At 40.0% G+C, this 23,315-nt stretch overlaps 3 protein-coding genes across 11 annotated transcripts; all 3 read left to right on the forward strand.

The window, feature by feature from the left end:
• The first annotated feature begins 22 nt into the window (after positions 1 to 22).
• Positions 23 to 12,377, forward strand: LOC100117651 (androgen-dependent TFPI-regulating protein). 4 transcript variants are annotated; one of them, XM_001601774.6, is made up of 6 exons: positions 23 to 1,060; positions 3,416 to 3,581; positions 8,905 to 9,042; positions 9,243 to 9,460; positions 9,556 to 9,707; positions 11,891 to 12,377. In XM_001601774.6, exons 2-6 carry the CDS (start codon positions 3,423 to 3,425, stop codon positions 11,935 to 11,937), a joined length of 714 nt encoding a protein of 237 aa, XP_001601824.1. In that variant the 5' UTR covers positions 23 to 1,060; positions 3,416 to 3,422; the 3' UTR covers positions 11,938 to 12,377. The 4 variants fall into 4 exon arrangements, with proteins under 4 accessions (XP_001601824.1, XP_032452548.1, XP_008208004.1 ...); XM_032596657.1 differs by lacking the exon at positions 11,891 to 12,377 and adding an exon at positions 10,245 to 11,306 and having other exon boundaries at positions 599 to 1,060; XM_008209782.4 differs by lacking the exons at positions 23 to 1,060; positions 3,416 to 3,581 and adding exons at positions 5,951 to 6,330; positions 7,674 to 7,867.
• Positions 12,378 to 12,683: 306 nt separating this feature from the next.
• On the forward strand, positions 12,684 to 19,583 carry LOC100117607 (protein vav). Of its 5 annotated transcripts, none has more exons than XM_031923439.1 (10): positions 12,684 to 13,049; positions 13,375 to 13,530; positions 13,821 to 14,368; positions 14,454 to 14,519; positions 14,724 to 14,859; positions 16,413 to 16,784; positions 16,859 to 17,212; positions 17,285 to 17,710; positions 17,783 to 18,066; positions 18,150 to 19,583. In XM_031923439.1, exons 3-10 carry the CDS (start codon positions 13,956 to 13,958, stop codon positions 18,505 to 18,507), a joined length of 2,409 nt encoding a protein of 802 aa, XP_031779299.1. In that variant the 5' UTR covers positions 12,684 to 13,049; positions 13,375 to 13,530; positions 13,821 to 13,955; the 3' UTR covers positions 18,508 to 19,583. The 5 variants fall into 5 exon arrangements, with proteins under 5 accessions (XP_031779299.1, XP_031779298.1, XP_031779297.1 ...); XM_031923438.2 differs by lacking the exon at positions 14,724 to 14,859 and adding an exon at positions 15,732 to 15,930 and having other exon boundaries at positions 12,690 to 13,049; positions 13,375 to 13,550; positions 18,150 to 19,502; XM_031923437.1 differs by lacking the exon at positions 14,724 to 14,859 and adding an exon at positions 15,732 to 15,930 and having other exon boundaries at positions 12,690 to 13,049; positions 18,150 to 19,502.
• Positions 19,584 to 19,696: 113 nt separating this feature from the next.
• On the forward strand, positions 19,697 to 21,615 carry LOC100117564 (cytochrome b5). Of its 2 annotated transcripts, none has more exons than XM_032596658.1 (5): positions 19,697 to 19,896; positions 19,967 to 20,171; positions 20,307 to 20,435; positions 20,514 to 20,587; positions 20,980 to 21,615. In XM_032596658.1, exons 2-5 carry the CDS (start codon positions 20,043 to 20,045, stop codon positions 21,062 to 21,064), a joined length of 417 nt encoding a protein of 138 aa, XP_032452549.1. In that variant the 5' UTR covers positions 19,697 to 19,896; positions 19,967 to 20,042; the 3' UTR covers positions 21,065 to 21,615. The 2 variants fall into 2 exon arrangements, with proteins under 2 accessions (XP_032452549.1, XP_001602324.1); XM_001602274.6 differs by having other exon boundaries at positions 19,717 to 19,857.
• Positions 21,616 to 23,315: the final 1,700 nt, after the last annotated feature.

Here is a 23,315-nt window from a genome sequence, read left to right on the forward strand (position 1 = left end):
CCGCCAATACACATTTCACACAGGCCAAGTCTCCGGTGTGTGTATATATAGGTAAACAGCAGGGGACATCCCAAACTCCTGCACCTGCCTATATACACACACATACACGGTCGTTACGTCAGAGCATCAGGGCGCCAGCTGATGCGTCTCTCTCGCGCGCACGCACACGTATACATATAGGTATACAGGAGACACGGTTGCTCGCACCTTCGCAGGACCCTCCGCGCGTCAGTCTCTCTACTGTCCTTACAGTCTCTATACGCGTCCTGTTCTAGTCGCGGTCCGACGACTCAAAGTCAAGTTTATCGCTGGAATAACGCTGGAAGGACACCTCTGAGGCTCTTGACCAGTGAAAGAAGAAGATCTGGAAGAGGGCGAGAATCGTCTCAAAGGAATCTACCGCGCGCTGACGTAACTGGTTATTCAAGTTTGCCCTGCGGCGCTGTGTATATATACAGGTATATCTTAGATTCGGCGACGTGCCCCACCTCCGAGAGCGCGTTTTGTACAAATCAGAGCACAACAACAAACGAGCCAGCTCCCCTCGCATCGCTATCAATTCGTGCGTCTTCTCCAGCGATATCAGCGCGTGTGTGCCAGACGCGCTTGCGCAAGTGGGAGTATAGCACGAGTTCGCCGATATATAATAATTGAGCGCTCTCTGAGCTCTGCGTGCACAACGCGCGCATCCTGCAAGTCACAGTCGCGGTGCAGGGGCAGCAGCAGCAGCGGCCGAACGCGGTCATTTTCCGAGCAGCCTGCAGCACAGTAGTCGTGCTCTAGTCGGCGCACGCGGGCACACACACTCTCTCTCTCTCTCTCTCTCTCTCTCACTAGCAGACATCAGCGCCGACTTTGACCTTCCACTCCCCACCACGAGCATCGGACACACAGAGCATTTCGGCTGATTCGCGGTATACAATGCTTCGGATAAGTTCCCGAGTGTTGTAGGCCCGACGACGTTCGACAGAGAGCAGCGAACCTGCGGCCGCGTACAGTTGATCGAGCGGCACCGACGAATTATACTTACACACTGCTGACCGACGCTCCAGCCCAACGAGTGAGTTTTTGTTCTGCACTAATTAATTAATATCGGATCGCCTTTTCCTGCTCGACCACTTATACTTATCGCCTAAGTATAAGTATAAGCGTGTTTTTTGTCCATGTCGCGCATAGGTGGACTTGTGCAACGCTGTCGCGGCGGTTGGCCGTTGTGTTTGAATACAATTACCGCGTGCGCAGAATTTTGAAAGAATTTCCGTCCGAGGTGTCGGCAGAAGCTTTGACTTTTCTCTCACTACACTACTTATACGCGTTTTCCCATAATGCAGTGTCGAAAGCGTCAACGCGGTGTACGACTATTAGCTGCCGCGTTGCCATACAATGTCTGGGAATGATGAGAGTCGTCCGCTTGCGGAATAGATAATTAGGAGATTGTCAATACAGTGCTGGATCTTACTTGGAAACCTGACGCGCCTCTTTTACACTCTCGACGTTGTTGTGTTTTTGTTCACTTTTTTAATGAGCTAGATTTCGAACGCTGGAGATGATTTTCTTGTTTCGTTATCAGCCTTAGCGAAGACTTCTTAATTCGATATTGCAGAGGATTACTCCGAAGAAACTGGATCTTTAAGTCGATCGAGATTAAGGTTATTAATATACTATGAAACGATATGAGTCGATGACTAGGCATTCGGTATGCGCAAATGGCAATGGATGTGTTTGTTTCGTCTGGGTCGCTCGTGCTGAAAAAAATCGTATCGGCAGAAGCATAGTTACTTGTATCTATGCGCGTTTGTTCGTTTGATACGAGCAATAAATTATCGAAAAAAGTTCCACATTTAGAAACCGAGGAGATAAAGCGCGTTAATTATGCCTATGACAAGCGAAGGCAGAAAAAGAGCGCAACAAGTGCAGAATATTGAGTGATACGTTCAAACAGGAAATTTCGTATAACGCAAGCATTTCGATTATTGGATATCTTTTTATTTCAATTTTATCGCGTATCGAGATTCTATGAATCGCGGGAGTCTATTTGTAAGGCTAACTGTAGCTCAACATTTCTATGTCTTTTTGCCAGCCAATCTTTTACTCGTAGCTTTTTCGCATTCTCATCTTGTCTCTCTGGTTTCTTGATGTCGTTTATTTGCATGTATACGTAACACAACTAGTCGTCGCGCCTCACCAAGGTTAAACATATGAATTTAAGATTCTCAAAGCATTATCTGCGCTTGTGGGATTGCAAACTAATGAAGCATTACAAGGGTATACGATGAAAAAAAAATGATTAAACCCATTGAAGATTCATAAAATAAACTTCATCCACAACTATTATATTCTACTAGATTAAATCGAGCTTCATAGTTCGTTGACTCGTGTCCTAAATTTAGCGATCGACAAATCTTGATTGTCTGAACCCAACTGGATGATTCGTGCAGACGCCTCCAGTTATTTTAATTGGCTTTCATTGAAGAAATTGTCTTTCATACAATTTTCAACGCCGCATGACCCGTTTTCATTTTTGTGTAAACGGTTTAATATTTAATTATTCAATAAACAAAACTATTCAAGCATATAATTAATTAAAGATATTGCAAACACCGGATACGTTTTATCGTACTTTGAACAAATAATGTGTTTGCAGGTAATGCATAGTCATAGTGAAAAAAATACTATCAAGGTCCGTTTCAAGAAACAACTTTAATCGCGTGTGTACCTTATCAATGACCTTTTAAACGACTACTTTTATGAACTTTGTACTCCAGACATCGCGAATTAAAATATACGATAAACAAGTATGCGTCTGCAGATTTTATTATCAAAACTAAATATAAAGGCGGATGCAGTTGTTTAATTTATAACGATATGCAATCTCAATCCCACTATACGTTCAAGTGAATTAGAATCGTGTATTAATGGGCAGAAGCGTTCAATATTTAATATCGGTACGCTTGATCGTCTAGAGACTTATCTATGATTAATAATGCACGAATAGTTTGTTTTTAAAAATTATAATTATCTCGAAAATCAAGGAAATAACAAGGCAACACTTTTTGTTTGATTTAGCGAGACAAGAACAAGAACGAGACATAAGTAGCTAATCTAGACAGTTTTTTATCTAATCAACCATTTTTAACCCACAGGGCTAAAATTAATTATCTCTACATTTGTATGCTTCAACTCAAATTAACATTTCACATGCAAGCTGTTCCTTTTATATCTATCCTAGCCATGCGTTTCTGTCCCGTCATTCTTAATTTTCCTACCTAGAATATTTCGGATCTCGTTTAAGGCTGTATCTAAAATTGTTTGCAAGCGATCGCAACGTTTTAATTAAAATTTTATTCAAAAATAGTTGTATGCGTATAAAATAACGAAACTGCATTTATAAAAGCAATGTTTGTATATTTTTCAGATTCAAAATGACGTCGCTGCTTCATACTTTAACTCACATTGTGATATTATCAGCGTATTTTTTCACCGTATACTGCACATTTTTCGTGCTGGACATACCTGTGTTACATGAGAGATTCAAGAAATTCGACGTCGGACAACTCAAATACCTCACAGTGTGGAATGTGGTATGTATTGCATTCTATTCGGTACTCTGCATTAATTTTCATTGTTAATCGCGCTATTATATAGAGATTATTAAAGTAAAGTGTCGCGATAAGAACCTGAGCTTTGATAGAGCAACTTGAGAACTAGCTCAGCTGGGGTGATTATATGGAAAAATATAATTGCTGCAATTGTATAGAAAAATAATAAGCCATTCAAAGTAAGCAGCATATAAAGGTCAACGTAGTATAAACAATTTATTGTTGAATCATTATTACTTCTCGATAAGGCGGAATCGGAAGACAACATCGAATTCATCGAACGATCGTGGTTCGGTAATCCTCCTTAAGATAGCTATAAATGACGAGCTAATGATGTTTGCGATACATCCAGAAATGCGTAAGATAATCGATCTATCGGATCGCGCTGACCAAACTTCCGCGTGTTAGCCAAGTCAGACACCTTCTTTTTCAAGAGCCTTAAGTGTCGGGCAATTTAAATTACGTTGTCGCACAATCAGTCGCGTCGAACGTGTCAGCATTAAGTGCGCGTGCGTATTTGCGAAATTTTCTCAACACTATATAACCAGCCAATTTTCTTCATTAAATTCAATTTTCTTTTCATTTTTCCATTTCATGATGCATGAGCATCTTTATTCACAAACCTGATCGATGATCTTATCATCAAAAAGTCCACATCGCACACAACGAAGAGGTCGCGTATAATCTCACAAGGCTAACGAGGCGACTCGTCATTTCGCAATCGATCGCCTTCGACGTTTTCCAAAATCTGCACCGCCCGTAATCAGCATAGCGTATTCACCTAATACTACACAGCGCCGCTCTCCATTCTTTCGAAACCGTCGCACGAGGTTGCGTTAGACACAGGCGCGTATACGTACACAGCGTAGCAACGGGAACTATCTGCTCGTGTATAAGCATCATCAGGGCAAGATGCCTTTTCTATCTCTTTCTCTCCTGCAGTATAACCCGCTGCAGAGGTACTCTCACCCGGTGTGCTTTCTAATGCCGTTTTTACACTAGCCTTTCGGGCTGAAATCGCGAGGTTCTTGCAACACCGCGACGATTAGCAGGCCGTTTGACAGATCTATCGCTGGATGTAAAAATTGAACTGCCGAATGCGCGAATGGACCCCTTTGATGAAGCGTGTTGTGTACTTAATGGGCCATCTGGCGAAAAGAGATTTTCGCACACGAATGGGCGACGAGGAAGAGCAAAAAACGTCATGTTTAACTTCTTATGGTAAAAGAAACAGCGTATATTTGTTAGCCTTTATCGTACACTGCAGTGTATACGTCGAGTAATGATTCCTCACGTTAGTGCGAAACTTTTCGATTAACAGACGTATGACTTTTCTCATCCCTACTCAAACATTTGCTTCCCGTACAGCAACGAGTCGCCTCATCTCTTCGTTGAACTTACGTAAGGCAATTACATCGATCAAAGAAAATTGCGCGTTTTCGAATCGTCATCTTACCTCTCCTTTCATGATCCATCGTCTCGTAAGGACACAATTGCAACTAATTTCTGCATTCACACCCAAACCCGCACATCGTAAATCACTTTCGTAATTATGTCACCTTACACACAGCTCTCCAGAGCGGAATTTTACGCGGCGCACTCTTACACATTTTAAATCCGAATTCGAAATTCATTGATATTTGGAAACTTCGCGGTGTATCAGTTGCCTTACGGAGCATCGTAGTGCGGCGGGCGTTTCTTACATAATTTTAATATCATGCCTGGAATAAAATGAGCCATGCGTGTCTCGCGCGCAGCTCTTCATAGTAGCTTGCATAATGTTGGCAGGGAACGGTACATCTCAAATCGGCGCGGCTGTGCATATGTAACCGAAACTATACGACACTACTCGCGAGCTATAAAAAAAAGCGTCGTCGACTTTTGTCGTTGACCTGAAGAGAGCTCGATTCGCTGATGTCCGAACGGACGGACATCTGTTCTGAATCTTATCGCGAAGGGACTATAAAAAACGATAGAGCGGCCTATATACAGAGGCAAGCCTGTACCGCCTGGGTTGAACTATACAGATGGGTGTGCATACGAGGATTTCCGTAAAACAACTTTACGTGTATCTTTGAGGCTAAGACTGAAAGAGATTTTTTTTTATTCTGTGTATGTTTATAAAAAAATGCCTTGCATACTCTTTTACGCACGTCGACAACTTTTTATCCGAATCCAAGATAAGAAGATCCGGTGATTAAATTATAATATCAAAGCCACTGTCAAAAAGATGAATGACGTTCATTCAACAAAAAAAAAAAAAAATCTGTTTTTTCACAGAATTCCTCGTGTACACTCGCGCGCAGTACAAGCGAGAGGGAACGCGCGCAGGCCGCGGGTATAGATAGTGAAAAGTAGGCTCTTGGCGGGCTGTGCCAGAGCGTATGCATTAGTCGATTCGTCGCTGTACACGCGGACTGCGCCGCTGCCGTCGTCGTCGCTCCATCAGCTGCAGCCGCGCAGTAGTTCTCTTTCTCGTCTCTCGGCGGGATGATGGCTCGGTCAGTCGTCGGAACGCGTCACTAGAAGCTTCGGCATCGCGACGCGCCCGCGTGTCATCCCGTTGACCTTTTGTATACCGTATACTTTTTTTTTTCTCGTCATTGGAACGGACCGTGAGTCAAAGTGTGCCGCAGCTGCTATGCGCTGACGAGACTCGCGAGCTTTTTCCTGTGTACCATCAGTGTGCTTTGTGCTTCTTTTCGGAGAGCAAGCGGCTCTCTCGCTGAGGGTAAAAATAGACTCTATTGGAGCTTGTGGCCGATGGAGTTTGGGGATTTTTTTTTCCTTCGCGAATGTGAAACTGCTATACGCTCGGTCGCAAGCTCTTCTCTGTGCGTGTGCGTGTGTGTGTGTGTGTGTTGACGTCATCCTTTATCGTAACGTTTTTACCTGTGCGCGGGTATGTGGAAATAAGCTTGCGGTTACAAGTAAAAATGTACATTATTGTTTAGGTCCATTACGTGGTGCATATTGTCTCTCTGTGACGTACAGTGAAGCCGGTTGGCAGTTGGCGAGGCTATTATTATCGTGTGGGGTTATGTCAGCTTTTGGAAACGGGGACTTTGGGTTCGCGTGTACTGTGCATATTATGCGCGGATACTTAGCCCGAACGATCGATGTTGTGCACGACTCATATGTGCCACTAACACGTGCTCTCGTATGTATGGCCTGACGCGTAGGGCTTTTAATATTTCATCAAAAGCGTAAAATTAGAAGTATTTTTATTGATTCTCTTGCGTATATTACTCTTGCCCAAAATGAAAATGTGATGAACAAAATAGCCCACAAGAATAAATATTTTCAATTCAAAGTCCACGATAAATTGCCGAAAGTTCGAGCACAGTGTCTCGTGCGCCAACCGATTGACAGCAATAACAGGCGCGAATTTTCAAAAAAGTCACCTTTCAATATCACAAGTCTTTGTCGCGTATATTTCATAACTGCGATTTTTCCAACGTGTAACACTCCTCGATGCATATATAGACACCGGCGCAGTTATAGGTCGCTCTCTCGCGTCGGCGATGTCGTAAACTCATGGGCTCTATAATTCGATAGAAAATTATTTATTACTCAACGATCGCGTTCGTAACTATGAATATTTGTGCAGTGTGATATTCCACATCTAAAAACGAAAAAACTTCGATCGCGGATTCTTGATCTTTGGAAATAAACCGAGGAAACGATTGTGGTCTGCATTTACCTGCGCGCGCTCGTTAATTGCCAACCTCGATGACCTTGATCAACGTGCGCACATTTCCGAAAACGATGATCGCATACTCTCGATAATGCTTGCTTTGCGGTAACACGAGAAGACCTTGAGAGTCGCCTGCGCCGAATCGAGTTCGTTTCAAAAGGACAATTATGAGAGCAGCTCACTTGATACAGAGCTCGCGGACAATAATGGACGCGTCCGGCTTTGTCTAAAGAGGAACTATAATAATTGCAAAAAAAAGTGGGTGACTTGCAAAATCAACAAGGTTACGATAAAGGATGCGATTCGATGCAAGCTAGTGCGCTGATATCTCGAAACACTTCGCATCGTGCTTTATACAATTAATAAAAAATTTTTAGAAAGTGCTGGTTGCAAAATCAGCTAATACATCGGGATGGGGGAAAATCTTTTAATCGTCTTTCACGCAGCTGCGTTCGTGCAATTCGCTTTTTCGGTCTATTACGATCTTTTTCACACGCACGTACCGATCGAAGTTGGAAGAGTTCACAATGCCTACGGAGGGAAGTTCAAATTCCTGACCTTCTGGGATGCGGTTTGTATTTCAATCGTCCTATATACATTTTCACATATAGTATTATAACATAACCGTTAAGTTTCGTCAATATGTTTAGTCTTCCAGAAACGCGAAACGTGACCGGTCACCGGGTATTTAACGCGCGTTGTTTTCTTCGAATAGCTATATACATAGACGCAATAGTCCCATCGGCCGTTACTTCATCCGACGCTTTGAATTTACTCTTCGCGCTCTTTTGCATATTATAGACTTCGATTATACCTATACGTGGCCGAACGACCAGTATACGCGCGCGCTTTGCGCTATAGCCTCCGCCGCGTAGCCTTCCGTATTGCATAAGCGTGAAAAGCGTGTATAAAGGTCTCCCTAACTTTCGAACGGGAATTAGAGAACGATATAGCATATAGTCGCGCGAGTAATTACCGTATGACATAAGCCACAGCGGCGATCAGTGCCTCGAAAGCTGCTGCCTATGGCATATAGGTATATACTTAGTATACCGGCTTTTACTGCAGCTGCAGCCGCCGCTTTACGCGTGTGCAGCTCGCGCGTCGTCGCGTTACCGCATATAATTCTCTCGAATCCCCGCGCTCTCGCGCCTGCGGATTTACTCTCGCTATATACCTCGCGTAATCGCGCGCAGCAGCCGCTAAAGGTTAATGTACCGGTAATCATCTGAATTCCATATAATCTGCATTCTTTTAATCTCCGTGTATTAGATTGTATTGCAGAAGCGTGCGGAGTTGAATTACTCGCGAACCTATTGCAGCTTTTTGTTTGTGAGATTGCCATTTCATTTATGCGATGACTCTTGGTAATTTAAACAATAACAGTGGTAAGAGCGGAGTTAACATTATAATGGTCACCGTTCGAGACAAGTTCACGTTCGTACAATTATACGATCGATAGTTCTAATTGATTATATCATACATTATAGAGACGACTTTTGTGAAATGAGTCAATTGTCATAAGCGGCGTTACCATGAATAAAATATGTTTGCAATAAATTACACCACGTTCGTGTTTTAAAACTTCATTGATTTTCTGTTCGACAGATTGCACAAACGTTTTTCTTCCTAATATGCCTGCTCAACGATATCTTCGGCACGAACAGTGTCAGCCCGAAAAAGAGGCCATTCATACGGAGATTCAAGGACTTCTATCACGCGGCGGTCGGGTTTCCAGTGTCTATGGTGAGTAATGCAAATTTTTACATTAACGTGCATTAACGGACAATCTCGAGTCTTTCACTCCGTCTTAATTGCCTCGTCTCGTCTGCTTCATTTTGCTGAAGCATGTAGTAAGACGCTTCTTTCGAATCAACTCTTATGGCTGCATCGTTGTTTCGAAGATTTTTTAAGTAGATTTAATACTAAAATATACGCACAAATAGTTCGTAGGAGTGACGTTTTGGGGACTGATGGCCGTGGATCGCGAGCTCGTACTACCCAAGGCACTGGATCCCTACTTCCCGTGGTGGCTCAATCATCTAATGCACACTATGATAATGGTCACAACTGTACTGGAAATGATCATGGCGCCGCGGCAATATCCTAAAAGGTCCCAAGGAATGGGAGGCCTTTTAGGATTTATGTTAATTTATTTGGCCTGGTACGTGTATCTTCCTTAGATTGTTCATACATTTTTAAAAATTTTATCGAATAATATGATGTGATGATCTATTAAATATTTTCTTTTACTTTTAGGATGCACTTTGTATATTACAAAAGTGGAGTTTGGGCTTACCCAGTCATCGAAGTTTTATCCGTTCCGTTAAGAGTTGTCTTCTATTTAATATTGTTTGTGTTCTCATCGGGACTATACTTCGCTGGCGAGGCATTGGATCGACTAATTTGGGGTGAATATTGTTCAAACTCTCAAATAAAAAGTAACTAGGCTTGCTGATTCATCAGAGCACTAATGAAGATCCATCATTTCTTCGATCACTCATTTTTCAAATTTAATATTTTTCACGGTGTTGGTATTTTCATCTACTTTATCTTACTATTATCTTGTAGATGCTTGGCTTTAAGTGACGTATGAATGTTTTTGCTAAAAGTATATTCACAATTTTTTTTCACGCATTCGCATAATGGCGCAAAATTGGTAATGCTTTACTCATATTAAAAGCACATCATTGTAAATCGTATCCATAGACTAAATAAAAAGCCATCTTTCACATAATTACGTGTTTGCAATGAACATTTAGGACTTTTCATCATTTATCAAAATACTCAAATCATTTTTTTTTACATTATAACGATATGATTTTTTTTAATAATGACTGGGTACGTTTGATCAATAATATTAAAAAAAAAACATACGTCAAAGTTTAAATCATTAAAAATGTTATGATATGCTGAAACTAAATTGAGGCTGTTTACTCGGTATGTAGGAAAAAGATATCTAGCAGCGGCTAATGCGCCAGAACTGAAATTATAGAGTGCTGAGAGTAAAAACAAGAGGATTTCTCGTGAACTTCCATCCAGGAAATGCATGAAATCAACCTTCAACAATTCGCCAAAAATCATATTTTTAATTAGGGGTAGAAGAGATATTTTTATAAAGCGCAATCGATTGTTGTTTAAAGTCAGATTTAACTATTACGAAGCATATCTGCTATTTTTTAAACTTTGCTTAATTCAATGTTTGTTGATAAGATAAAATAAATTTTTCTGAATGTTTATTTTTATACAACAATTATGAAGAATCAAATACTCAAAAAGCCTTCCATTAGGTGAAAACTTAAAATAAGTCTTCTATAAATATACAAATATTCTGATCCTTCTATATACTCGTATAGAATATTAAGCAAATATATGAAAATAATACTCGCACAATATTTTCACTGCTCAAACAAGACTGAATCAATTTAACAAAAAATCACTACGTTCTAGATCAAAGCATATGCGGATACTTCCATGTGTATAAAAATAAAAAGACTCAAATTCTCTTCTACCCGACAATCGAGCATTATAACGAAGGCATTATTTTTTTAAGCGAATCGCAACTATATTTTCGAATTCTATGTCGTTAATGCCCTGTAAATATGTTATATACTATAACAACAAATGTGTTCAATGCCTGTTTGGCATGAAACTTAAAATTTAAGTTGTAAATGAATGATTTAGCTTTAATTACTACTAAATTTTTCGAGTTAGTTGCAAACGTATATGATTATAAGCTATAAATCAAAATGTGCTTCATTTCATTTTGAAACGCGAGTTCCTTCTCATTAACCATTAATAAGTCATCCTAAAAATGAGTAATGCCTATTGCGAAAAATTCTATATTTTAATATTTTTAAGTTAGCTTTAAGTCAATATGCTATTCTCTTAATCATCATAAGACTTAAAACAGTGGGTATCTCGCGGTACAAATCATGTGAATGTATGAATTCTACACCCACTAAAATTCTGTATAGCTTTATGTTTGTGCAATAAATTTTTTATATGTATACACGTGTTTGCCAATATTTCTTATCTCATTCCTTTTTTGTGCATGCCACTATACTGTAAGACTACGTTCTACAATGCTTTTTCTAATCACGTTATTTGCACCTAGTAATTTTAAGCACCTTATAAGTATTTTGTTTTTTATAAATTTGCAAAACGTTAAATGCTAGCATGATATCGAATGCATACCTTTTAACGTGAATTTTACAATATAATAATTTACTACTCTCAAAAGATACTCGAAAAGTACAATTTACTACATATAAGCGACACATATAAGTTTTATTAAATTATTAATTTACATCCGATTGGATTATGTTCTTAATAAGTAATCTTTGAATGATTTTAATAAAGTATGTTCTCATATTTTATCATCATGTGTTACACAAAATAGTTATGAAATAATTAATATATAACAAGTATAGAGAAAACCAAATACGCCACACAAAATGTATTTTTTCGTTGCAAAATGATATTCTACATATTGTTGTTGAAAGCGTTATTATTCTTATGTACATCATTATTTCGTATTTCATATTTTCATTCATAACTAAAAAAATGTCTTATTCTTTATTTTTTATTTCAGGAAGTACTGTCAAAACTGTGGATAAGGGCAGTAAGAAGAAAAAATAATAATTGTAAACATTTTTGCATAATGAATACTTTCCTGATATGCATTTATTAAGATTTCCTATCTTTTAATGAGTGAAAAAATTGGGTGTTTTGCTATGGCGATTTTGTCTGTAATTTTATCTTAAGATACACGATACACACACAAACATGAAATTTAATATATGTGGATGCACTTAATTTGCTAACTAAAGCTGTTTAAGTATAGATTTATCGTTCAAATTCAAATTCACTATATTAAATTGAGGTCGAGGTGTATGTATATGTATATTCTCATAGAATACACATTTTACTTCTTTAACGATTTATACACTTTTTTAATGAATTGTGTAGCTGAATAGTGTAAAAATGTTAGTATTGTATAGATACTATGTACTAATATATTATTTATTTTCGTAGCAAAGGCTAAACATTTTTCTAATAAAATTGTATAACACTGCTAACTTGTGTTTTATATCCTACCAATTGACTCCTTATGTATTTTTAAATAAGCTTCATATTTTTCGGAATTTGTCAAGAGTATGTTTCATCAAAAATGTAAAGCAGATTATTCCACATAACTAAAGCTATGATTCAAGTAGTTTCCTTCGATTTCGAAACATCGCATTTGTTTAACAAGCAAACTTTTAATTTTATTGTGGCAAATGAATAGTTTCATACGAGCCAATAGGAAAGTAATTAATGCTTTCAATTTCCTATAAAAGATCAGACAAATGGAAGAAAACTTGAATTCATCCGTTAATAATCTTCTTTAAATATTCGCGCTTCTAGATGGCGCATCATCCGCACGTGATCTGTGTGTAGTCGATCGCAAGTCATCTCGATCACAGATGTCTTGAAGAGCGCACTATAGACTGGAACACAGCAGCTCGTGGTTATCTTAAAGAAATGCCAGACTACAAGGAAAAGCGGAAACCCAACATGGCGCTACGTTGCCCAGTCCACATGCGAACCATCAAGAGCAAGCCCACAGCTGCAGGATCCTGAACGTCCGAAGCGCGATAATAAATGTAATCAACGATGTCAATGCGATAAGCGCCTCAATTATGAATCAACGTGCCTCACACAATCAACAGCGAAAGACAAGGGCATTGTGCTCGCTTTTAATCGCACAGGTATGTGTATCTCGCGCGTTATCATGAGATAAATGGAACAGTACGTAGATGACTGTGTGCGGGGATTCCTCTATATGTATGCATCACCACATACGTATATAGGTATTATATATATAGTATGTTCTTTGCTCCATTCTCACCCGCAAGCCCCTAACTCTCAATGGGATGCTGCTGCTGCTGCGGATGCCCTGCCGCACATAGATTGATCGCTTAAATTCTTCTTCTCGCCTGGGCGAGCGAGAACGGGCGAGTGTCTGTGTGCGCGTGCCTAGAGAAAAGCAAAGTCCGTGCTCAAGGGGGTATAAGTATTATTTTTAATTTCCAGCTGCGATGAAGTCGCCAAAGTTACTCGCGGAAACCTCGCCGAATAGGATAACGCGGTGTTGTTATTTACAATTCACATAACCCTCGGGGCAATTTATGGAGTCGAAACTTCAAAGAAGACGTCCGTTCAACCAACGATAAGTCGCTTCGCCTCCGAGTAAGTGTTTTTCTCATTTGGTGAGTTAAGTTTTTATCTTTCTGTTGAATTTTGTCAAAGAAAGAAAATTCTTTGTCTGGCTTATTTTCGTATTTCACGATTGCCCGTGAACAAACAAATTTGATCGATGCTTTGTTGCGTTTAAATTAACTGTTGGTCCTTTGATCGAGTATGCTGATTCGAAAATTAAATTTTCTGTAGATTTCCAAAATACATATTCTAAAATTCAATTAAAATGCAAATAAATAATTTCTATAAATCCTTATGAACTGAAAAATGTTATCTTCTAGAGCTGTGATTCCAAAAGGATTACCAACAAAAATTCAGCTAGTACAAAACATGCATAGATCTGTTTGCTGCTCAACGACGCCGTTATTGCCTTATTCTTGCCTATTAAGTCATTGATTTATACCGATCAATGCAAAATGAGTGGAGCGGATAGCAGAACAGTTGTTGATGGAAACAGCTGGCAAGATTGCGCCAGTTGGCTAATAAGATGTGGAGCATTGAGAGCGGATCACAAAGCTAACTGGCCAACAGCTAAAGCTGTGGACTTGGCTTATATACTGAGAGATGGAGTTCTTCTGTGCAATCTAGTGAATTCCATTGAAAAAGGATGCATAGATAGCAAAGATGTCAATCAAAAGCCTCAGATGGCCCAATTTTTGTGTTTACGTAACATAAATGTGTTCTTGACTGCCTGTGCCAGCGTATTTGGATTGTCCGAGTCTGATCTTTTTGAGGCCGACATGCTTTTTGATCTATCCGACTTTCACAAAGTTCTCTGCACATTGTCTCTGCTTTCAAATTCTGCTCAATTCAAAAGCAAGGGAATCGAGTGAGTAGTATATTCCGATGCCTGCTTAGTGTGTAAATTGGTTTTAATTTTCCCTACTGTGCTAATGATGCCAAATGAATTTCAGAGGTTTTGCAGTGAAGAAGGATGGTTCTCAAGATATTTATAAGGACTTGCAAAGTGCTGGAGTCGGGTAAGCTGATCATAGTAAGCGTATTTTAAGAGATGGTTTTGAAGAACGTTTTTTCCATACCATTATTTCAATAAGAATTCAATCAACGAAACGCCAAAATACGTTCTTTAACCAAGTCTCGTTGTCAAAGTTAAAATAATGTTGAAAGCAGCAACAACTAGAGAATAAAATGAGAATCGTATGTGGTGACTTTTGTGCATTTAGCTCTATGGCACCAGTGGTAACATTTACGATAAAACCTAGGGTCATGGACCTAGGTGAGTCGAAAGTTTATCACGAGTTGCTCTGCTTTTCGCAGTCAACTCCTCGACACAGCTGGTCCACTTGCTCGGAGGAGGAGGTACGCGTGAAAGACTGAATTCTTGTATTGTTTACATGTTGCTGCTAGTTTATCTCGTACCTTAGGCGCAACAGTTGTTTAAGATGTTGTGTAGACATGAGATAATTATTGATTGGTTATTGTAACATTATGCTGCTTATAAGAAAGTATCTTGATAGATCTTAGAGATGAGGGTAGAGCTTCGTATCGGAACAGTTCTGTTTTGCCTCTATTAATGAAATCCGTAAACCAAAGCCGTGCTGTTCCGAAACGAAATGATCAGACATGGACAGTGCGCACATTTTATCCACTGAAATAGATCTTTCTTGTTTATACTCACGCGTGATTGAACAACGTCGGCACACACTACAGCACGAGCTCAATCAACTTTTTAAACCTTTGACACGTTATTTATAAATCATTGTTCTAAAGCATCAACCGGTAACTCTCGGTGACGAATAAAAGCAAACAATTTAACGATATAATCTTTATAAACTGCTGCAAATCGATAAAATAAAAATAAAAGTTATGCGATAAAACACGTCCGTGTCTGCATGCTTTGAGCTCGAGTATTATTATAATACCGCAAACGCAAAAAAAAAATAGAGAAAGCGAGCGAGTTGTGTTATATTATTATTCGTATATTATTTTTGTTGGTCGCTTTGTTGGCTTGCACATTTCTGTACATATATTTACATTGCGTATCATAGTTCCGTGCATAATTATATATTATGTCGGAAAAGGAGCGTATAAGCAATGATACATCACGATTGAATTACTATTATGATTTTCCGCTGTGTGTATAAGTATAGAATCACGCGGCGCGCTCGCGTTTCGTTTTGAATTTTCGACGCCTAGTTGAGAGCTGCATGGCTTTTCATGTTTATGTGAAGCCGAGAGAACGAGGGTCGTCGCAGGCGATTTAGGAGGCGCGAGGGAGCCCAACAGAGTACCGAGGATGGAGCCAGTGTCGACGGGGCTGGTGCCGAGGATACAGTCGCGGAGGAGGACGGCTACGGGGCTTTCTGCAGCCAGGCTCGCAGCGAGGAAATCTACCAGGATCTCTGTAGCTTGCAACTGACGCCCTCACAGGTTCTTTTTTTTCTCTGCAGTCTTTTTTACCCTTTCTCTATATTATTAGCTGCTTCTACTTTATATACTCTTATTTTTCGTCCTCGGGTTCGTTATTATGTATTATTATACGCAGCTGTTTAGCCAAGATGAGCTGTTCTTTGATATTATATATTTGTTTTTGATGATGAAGCTGCGAATCGTGACTGATGTGAGAAGGATGTCGATAGACGTACGAGATGTTTTGATCTGTCGATATTTTTCTCGCTACGCATGTTTGGAACACTTCTACAGAGCATTTTCATATTACTATATACTATATATTGTCGTAGAATAGAATTTTACAGGAAGAAAGAATATCTCTACAGAGTAAGCTGTTCGAACGTGCATTTGCCTCCAATTTCTATCTATCTTCTATTTATTATCAATATCACAACGAACCCGTTCGAACACCTTTGCGAAAAACAAATTGAACTTTCTAATTTCCAATTTCAACTTAACAGGGAGCCGCAGCCACATCGACGACCGGAGGCGAGAAGCGCGACTACGTGATCCAGGAGCTGGTGGAAACGGAGCGCAATTACTCGGAGGTGCTGAACAGTCTGCTCAAACACTTCGCCCGGCCGCTCTCGGCGCTTCTGCGTCCCGAGGACTCGTCGCGCATATTCTTCGGCATCAAGGATCTTGCCGAGATCCACGCGGGCTTCCACAGTCAATTGCGCAAAGCCAAGGACGGAGCCGCCCTCGGCCAGGTCTTTCTCGACTGGCGGGAGAAGTTTCTCATTTACGGGGACTACTGTGCCAATCTCACTACCGCCCAGAACACGCTGCTCGACGTATGTGCCAATAACGAGAGTATCAATCAAGAAGTCATAGTGAGTCGCTGCGTTACTTTCATTTTCAATCTTGCCTCGATCGGATTTTTTAATACTCTTGATAAACTCTGCAGAGGTGCCAACAAGAAGCCAACAATGGAAAATTCAAACTGCGTGATATCCTATCCGTTCCGATGCAGAGGGTGCTCAAGTATCACCTACTGCTGGACAAACTTGTGGAGGAAACACCTCGCGACTGGTTGGAGGATCGACGTCAATTACTGCTCGCTCGCGAAGCCATGGTAGACGTGGCTCAATATATCAACGAAGTCAAACGCGATTCCGATACGCTCGATATCATCAAAGACATTCAGTGTTCCATAGTTGACTGGGAGAGAGCGGAAGATATTCAGCTGAAAGATTACGGAAGGCTGCTGAAGGATGGCGAGCTCAAGGTACGCGAACGATGGCTTTCAAAAAGAAAAACAGTTACGTTATTTTTTTTTTTTTTTTTTTTTTTTTTATAAGTAAAAACGGTTTGGTTATCAAACATATCGCAGACTAATTTTCTCATGCGTCAGGTGAAAGCTCACGGTGATCAGCGGATTAAGGCCCGATACGCTTTCATCTTCGAGCAAGTGGTGCTCGTGTGCAAGGCCGGCCGAAATGATCAGTACTGCTATAGAGAGACTATAAGACTCGATGAGTATCGGGTAGAGAATCCCACGACCAGAAAGACCCTCGGACGAGACTCACGCTGGTCATATCAGTGGCTTCTCGTTCACAACAAAGGCTACAAAGCCTACACTCTTTATGCCCGCACTGATGAGCAAAAGCTCATTTGGATGAAGTCTCTCCAAGACGCTATTGACAACATCGCGCCAGCCGCCTGTCGGAATACCAATCACAAATTCAAGCTCACCACGTTCGATAGCGCGCGTAGCTGCGAACGCTGCGGAAAGTTCCTCAAAGGCAGAATCTTTCAAGTAAGCCGCACATTTTCTTACATACCGCGCAACAAATCGAGTTGAGCGTTTGTTAAAATTATCTTTCTGCAGGGTTACAAATGTGAGATCTGCCGGCTAGCTGTGCACAAGCAGTGTATCACTTACTCCGGACGTTGCGTTCCGGTACCGCCTCCCCCGCCGCCGCCTCCTCCTCCACCGCCGCAACCGTTCGAGCGCGAACTCTCGGCCAAGCTATGGTACGTCGGCGAAATGGGTCGAGACGCCGCCGCTCAAAAACTCGATGCGCGCGAAAACGGCACGTACATGGTGCGGGTTCGTCCGGCAGCAGGTCAGCCTCGCCTCAAGCACGAAACCAACTATGCTCTGAGTATAAAGTGAGTCTTTGTTCCGAGTTAATGCTTTTGTATACAAGAAAGAATGCGCCAGTTTTTATTAATGCTGATGTATTCGATTGCAGGGCTGACAACGCAGTGAAGCACATAAGAATATTCAAACGCGAGGTGGATGGCGCCGATCTGTACTACTTGAGCGAATCGCGCTACTTCAAGAACGTGGTCGAACTAGTCGAGTATTACGAGCGTGTCTCTCTCGCGGAGAACTTTGAAAAGTTAGACCAGCGACTACTCTGGCCGTTCAGGCGCGTTCTGGCCAAGGCGCTATTTGACTTCCGGGGCGGCGAACGCAACGAGCTCAGTCTTCGCAAGGGCTGTCGCGTTGTCGTGCTCAGCAAAGAAGGTGATGCCAAAGGATGGTGGAAGGGCAAAATCGGCGATCTGGTCGGTTTTTTCCCGAAAGAGTACGTCGAGGAAGAGTGATGATAAGTCGATTCAACGAATATTATAGCCGCCTGTGCATAGCGAGCACGGCGAATTATGCATTATCATGTATCTACGTATAGGTATTCAATACGCTGAGACAGAGCAGAAACGTATATACTGCGCGACGTAGCTTCGCAACACCAGGCTGATACACATATTGTCGCTTTTACCGACTTTTTCGGTTCTCGATATTTCGTAGTTTCCAAGTGAAAAATCAAGCGTAGACGCGAATTTATCAATACACGCTCGCTCAAAGCAAGGTGAAGTGCTCGAAGAGTAACCAGCTCGAGAAGTTTGGATGTTTTTGTTAAAATTCTTTCAGAATGTTTATCATGCCAACTGTATACTGATAGAACGGATTTCCGAAAATTAGGTTCCTTGAGCAGTTTTCCGCGCTGAAAGCTGCGACTGCTATTGTATTCATGTAATTTTTATCAGGGTATGCCAATATATCTATATATGCCAAAATACGGGTTCTTAATGAAGCCTCGATAAACTTTTGTAGCGATGTTTTGTAATTTAGCTACTTGATACGAAAAACCATATACATTTCTTATATCTATTTTGTAAAATTGAAAAGTTGTATACGAAAATCACGATGAGTAGTTCGAATCTCGATTTTTAAGATAGAACCGTTTTTCGGATATTTTAAAGAATGTTTCTAATGTACTTTGTTTGGCAAATATTTTACGAATCTCGGCGTTGTTTATCATGTTATTAATGTCTATTAGAGTGTTATAGCTAATCTGCGATTATCAGACTCCAAATTCGATCACTTCACCTTTATTATGTTAAAGAGAGATAAATAGAGGATGAAAGTTACTAGAAATGTGTGCAAGCGAAAAATGGACAATTTTCTGATAGAAAATCCGAGGAATGTATAAAAATTAAGAAATAGAAATGTGTGTCTGAGTTAAGTATATATGTACATGTAATTTTGTTAGATATACATGCATTTTAATAAATACATCGATATTTTTATTGTTAGGAAAGAAAAACTTTAATATTTTTAACTTCTGGAATATGTTCTCCAATTGTGCCAATTAAAGACTTGAAAATCTATTTAAAAAAAAGATATTGCTTGTTTTTATTTGTTGCTTCTTGTGACCTTCCGAGACCTTCTAATAAGCATGATAGACAGAAAACGTTTTTTCTTGGAAAAAAATTGCAACTGACTCACTTATCTGTTCAAGGTTTTCATTACATAAATCACGTTGTCTCTGCTTGACCACGTGATAAATAATAAAATATATTGATTAAACTCTCAAATTTTTGTAAACTTGTATACCAATTCAATGAATTTTTTGTAACAATCAATTCATATCGAGTCGATTGTAGGGCGATAGGGTACACAAAGCCAACAAAACAGTTGTTTCATTTACCGACGTGCGCAACACGTATACAAAGCCATCTTTCGAATCCAAACATAACCTAACAGGTCGCTGCTTCATTGTAGGTACGTGAAAAAACTGAAAACTGTTTGCGTGGTATCGTACACGCTACACGCCACAAGTGACTTGACTTCGAAAGAAATGGCGTCGAACGAAGCGAGTGCTCCAAAATTATTTACCCGTGCCGAAGTATCCCAACACAATGATAGTAAGGAAACTTGGCTGATCATTCACAACAGTGTTTACGACGTTACGAATTTTTTGAACGAGGTACTTTGCTTTAATTAACGTTTACTTTGAATTGGAAAATTCGAATCATAACCTATTTCGAATGCTTAAGCCGATCACGTTGCTTCATTTAAATGCTATTTTGAGCAATTAATATCAGAATCGTTTACTTTTTAGCACCCTGGTGGTGAAGAGGTACTTTTGGAGCAAGCTGGAAAAGATGCCACGGAACAATTTGAAGATGTTGGGCACTCGACCGATGCCAGACAGATGATGGAGCCTTATAAAATAGGAGAAATCGTACTGGTTAGTCTCTAATCCCTTCAATTGCATTATTTTTCAGCATATAATGTCATTCTGTAATTTATTTTTCATTTTTAACAGGAGGAAAGAACGAAAGCCAGCGATGATAAGTCCAAGTATCCCTCTGGTGGTAGTGCTGGACATGATGATGCCAGGTATTTATGCATTAATAATTAGCATTGCTTTTAATCGTAAAAATATCCTCATGTTACATAAGACTTCACGTTATACAATTATTAATTTTACCTAAGAAATCATCTAGGAAATTCAACACTTTATAAAATATTGCAAAGAAACTTGAACTAACGAATGAAAGTAATGAAGTTACCCAACCAAGCATTTATTTCATGCACTGACTGATTGATAAGACACCAATTTTTCTCATCTGAGTGTTCTAATCTTTGAAAGCAAATTAATATCCATATCATTATGCTGTTAACAAGGCTTTGTTTAAATTGTTATTGAACTTTCATTCTATTTAAATTCAATCGCGATATATATAAATATGCTAGTTGCTGTGTGGTGATGTGACCCTTCACAATTGCAGTGGTTCTTGGAGATCCTGGTTGATTCCTATTGCACTGGGAGTTCTCGCAACACTCGTCTACCGCTACTTCATTAGTGGGCATTAAAAAGAAGAATTTGCTCCAGCATTTTATCTACCATAGTCGATGCTATTGTAATGGTATTGTTATAAGACACGTGTAACAGTTGATTAAGTGTTAAAAGGACGATTGTCCTGGATGGAAGTGTATAATTGTTGTTTCAAAAACATTACCAATATAATGTAGGTATTTCGATGGCAGCTGCAATACAATGTGCTGAACAATCGAGGGGAGTTCACTGCCCCAAGTAAATCTCTATGATTTACAGAACAAAATGGCACACCCATACAAAGTAGATTTACATTTTACATAGTACTTGCGTAGGAATTTATTGAAAGTATTGTAATTAAAAGGGTTTGTTAAATATTTGATTATTTAACTTTTATACAAGTGATTGCTACTGTAATTGATTTAACGGTGATTTCGTTTAGCATTTTAATCGAGAATATGCATTTTATATAATAATTTTTGAGCAATGATGCAAATACAATAATCACTGGGCAAATTTCTATATACTTTATTGTCATATTTTCAACTATATTTTCGAGAAAACTAATATAAATCAGGTTGAAATATAAGCAAGAGAATCGATTTATTGGCTTACAAACCTTCTCCTTGTACAATATCGTGAAAGCGTTGTTTTCATTTTAATGAACTTATATAGGGTGAAGCTACAATTCATATGCAAATTATGCGCGTACATTATTATACGACGTTGGCAATCTAGTTGCCTTATCATCTATAATTTAATTGCAATTCGTAACGGAAAATCAGTTTGACGAATTTTCTTCTCAACTGTACATCGTGAATGGAAATCAGATTTTCAAGATACGCTATTGACGTCATTTGCGCTATACCTAATGCGGAACATTTTCCGATAGGCCACACCCAAAAAGGGTAAATATTACTGTTCGCGCTTACAGCGAGGTTTTTACATCGTTACTTTTTTATTGACAAATTCGAGAAGACTCGTTACATTTTTTCGGTGCCAAATATTGTACGCACAAGTAACACGATCTAGAGCGCACGACTATACAACTGCTAAACGAATTCGGCGGCGGTTCATCTTCGTTGCGAGATATATTTGTGTATAAAGCGGCTAATAGCGACGAATGTGAATTCAATAGCGCTATCCTTTAGTGCGGTCTTAAATTTTTCCGGTATTCAGAGGCTGCTGCGCTGCGCGCGCGCGCGCAATTAAAGCAATCAAGCTCATAAAACGCGTCTTCGCCGAGCGGTTATAGTCTCATCGATCAATTGCGCTACATTAAAAAATATAGGGACTTTGTGCGTATCAATAAAGCGGCTATGTGAATTTGCGACGATTAACACACTCGACGTGATCTCGTTATGACACAGGAGAATTTTTCAAAGTTGCTTCTCCTGCTTTTTGTCAAGTGTGTACACGCATGCGTCCAATTTATCAGTCGGAGAGGGATGAAAGTTTCTCCACCAATAACGATCTCGATAAGTAGAATGAATGTATACATAAGGGAGAAAAGTTTTTCTCGCAATTGGGAAGTACATACGTGGAGTGGACGTTATACTTCATTCCGTCACTACTTAGTATCGGCTTAACACGAGGAAGAATGTAACGAATTTGGCTACTGTCTCATGTAATGCAATGAACACCGTCTAATCCATACAATTACGGCACGCGCCACATGCTCGCCGAATCGATATAAAATTGTAGCTCGTACTATCATTAAGAATCTAAAGAGCGATTTGTAAAAAGAACAGTGTGTGTGTGTGTCTGCTGGTATGTAAAAAGTCAGCGTCAATTATTTCCGCAAAGGTCTTTTGTTTGACATTCTATAATCTCCGGCGGCGCTTGCGACTTTGGCGTCTCCCGACTTGCGCGTTCTTCTCTCTCTCTTGCTCTGCATACAATGCATAATAGAAACGCCGTACGTGCAGGTCCAATTAACATCGGCGAAGGCTGGCCTCAAACGCTCGCAGGACTCGCGAAATTCCTCATACTTACTTACACACGGGAAAAAAGCGAATCTCGTTCGAACAAATAGAGGCGCCTGAGAGAGAGAGAGAGAGAGAGAGAGAGAGAGAGAGAGAGAGAGAATAAGCTCGGAGTAAAAGCACAGCCGCGAGTTCGGGGGGAAGAACCGCTCGCGCGCGGTACGGAAAAAGCACTACGCTATCGGTTATATATATATTTACACGCGCGACATATACCTTCATTTCATATATAAGTATATAATACGCGGCTGTCGAAGCGAGACGGAGCTAGGAAGGAGAGAGAGAGAGAGGGTCGAGCGAGCGC

The sequence above is a fragment of the Nasonia vitripennis genome, chromosome 2 (genome assembly GCF_009193385.2).
Source record: "Nasonia vitripennis strain AsymCx chromosome 2, Nvit_psr_1.1, whole genome shotgun sequence".
In the NCBI taxonomy this organism is placed as follows: domain Eukaryota; kingdom Metazoa; phylum Arthropoda; class Insecta; order Hymenoptera; family Pteromalidae; genus Nasonia; species Nasonia vitripennis.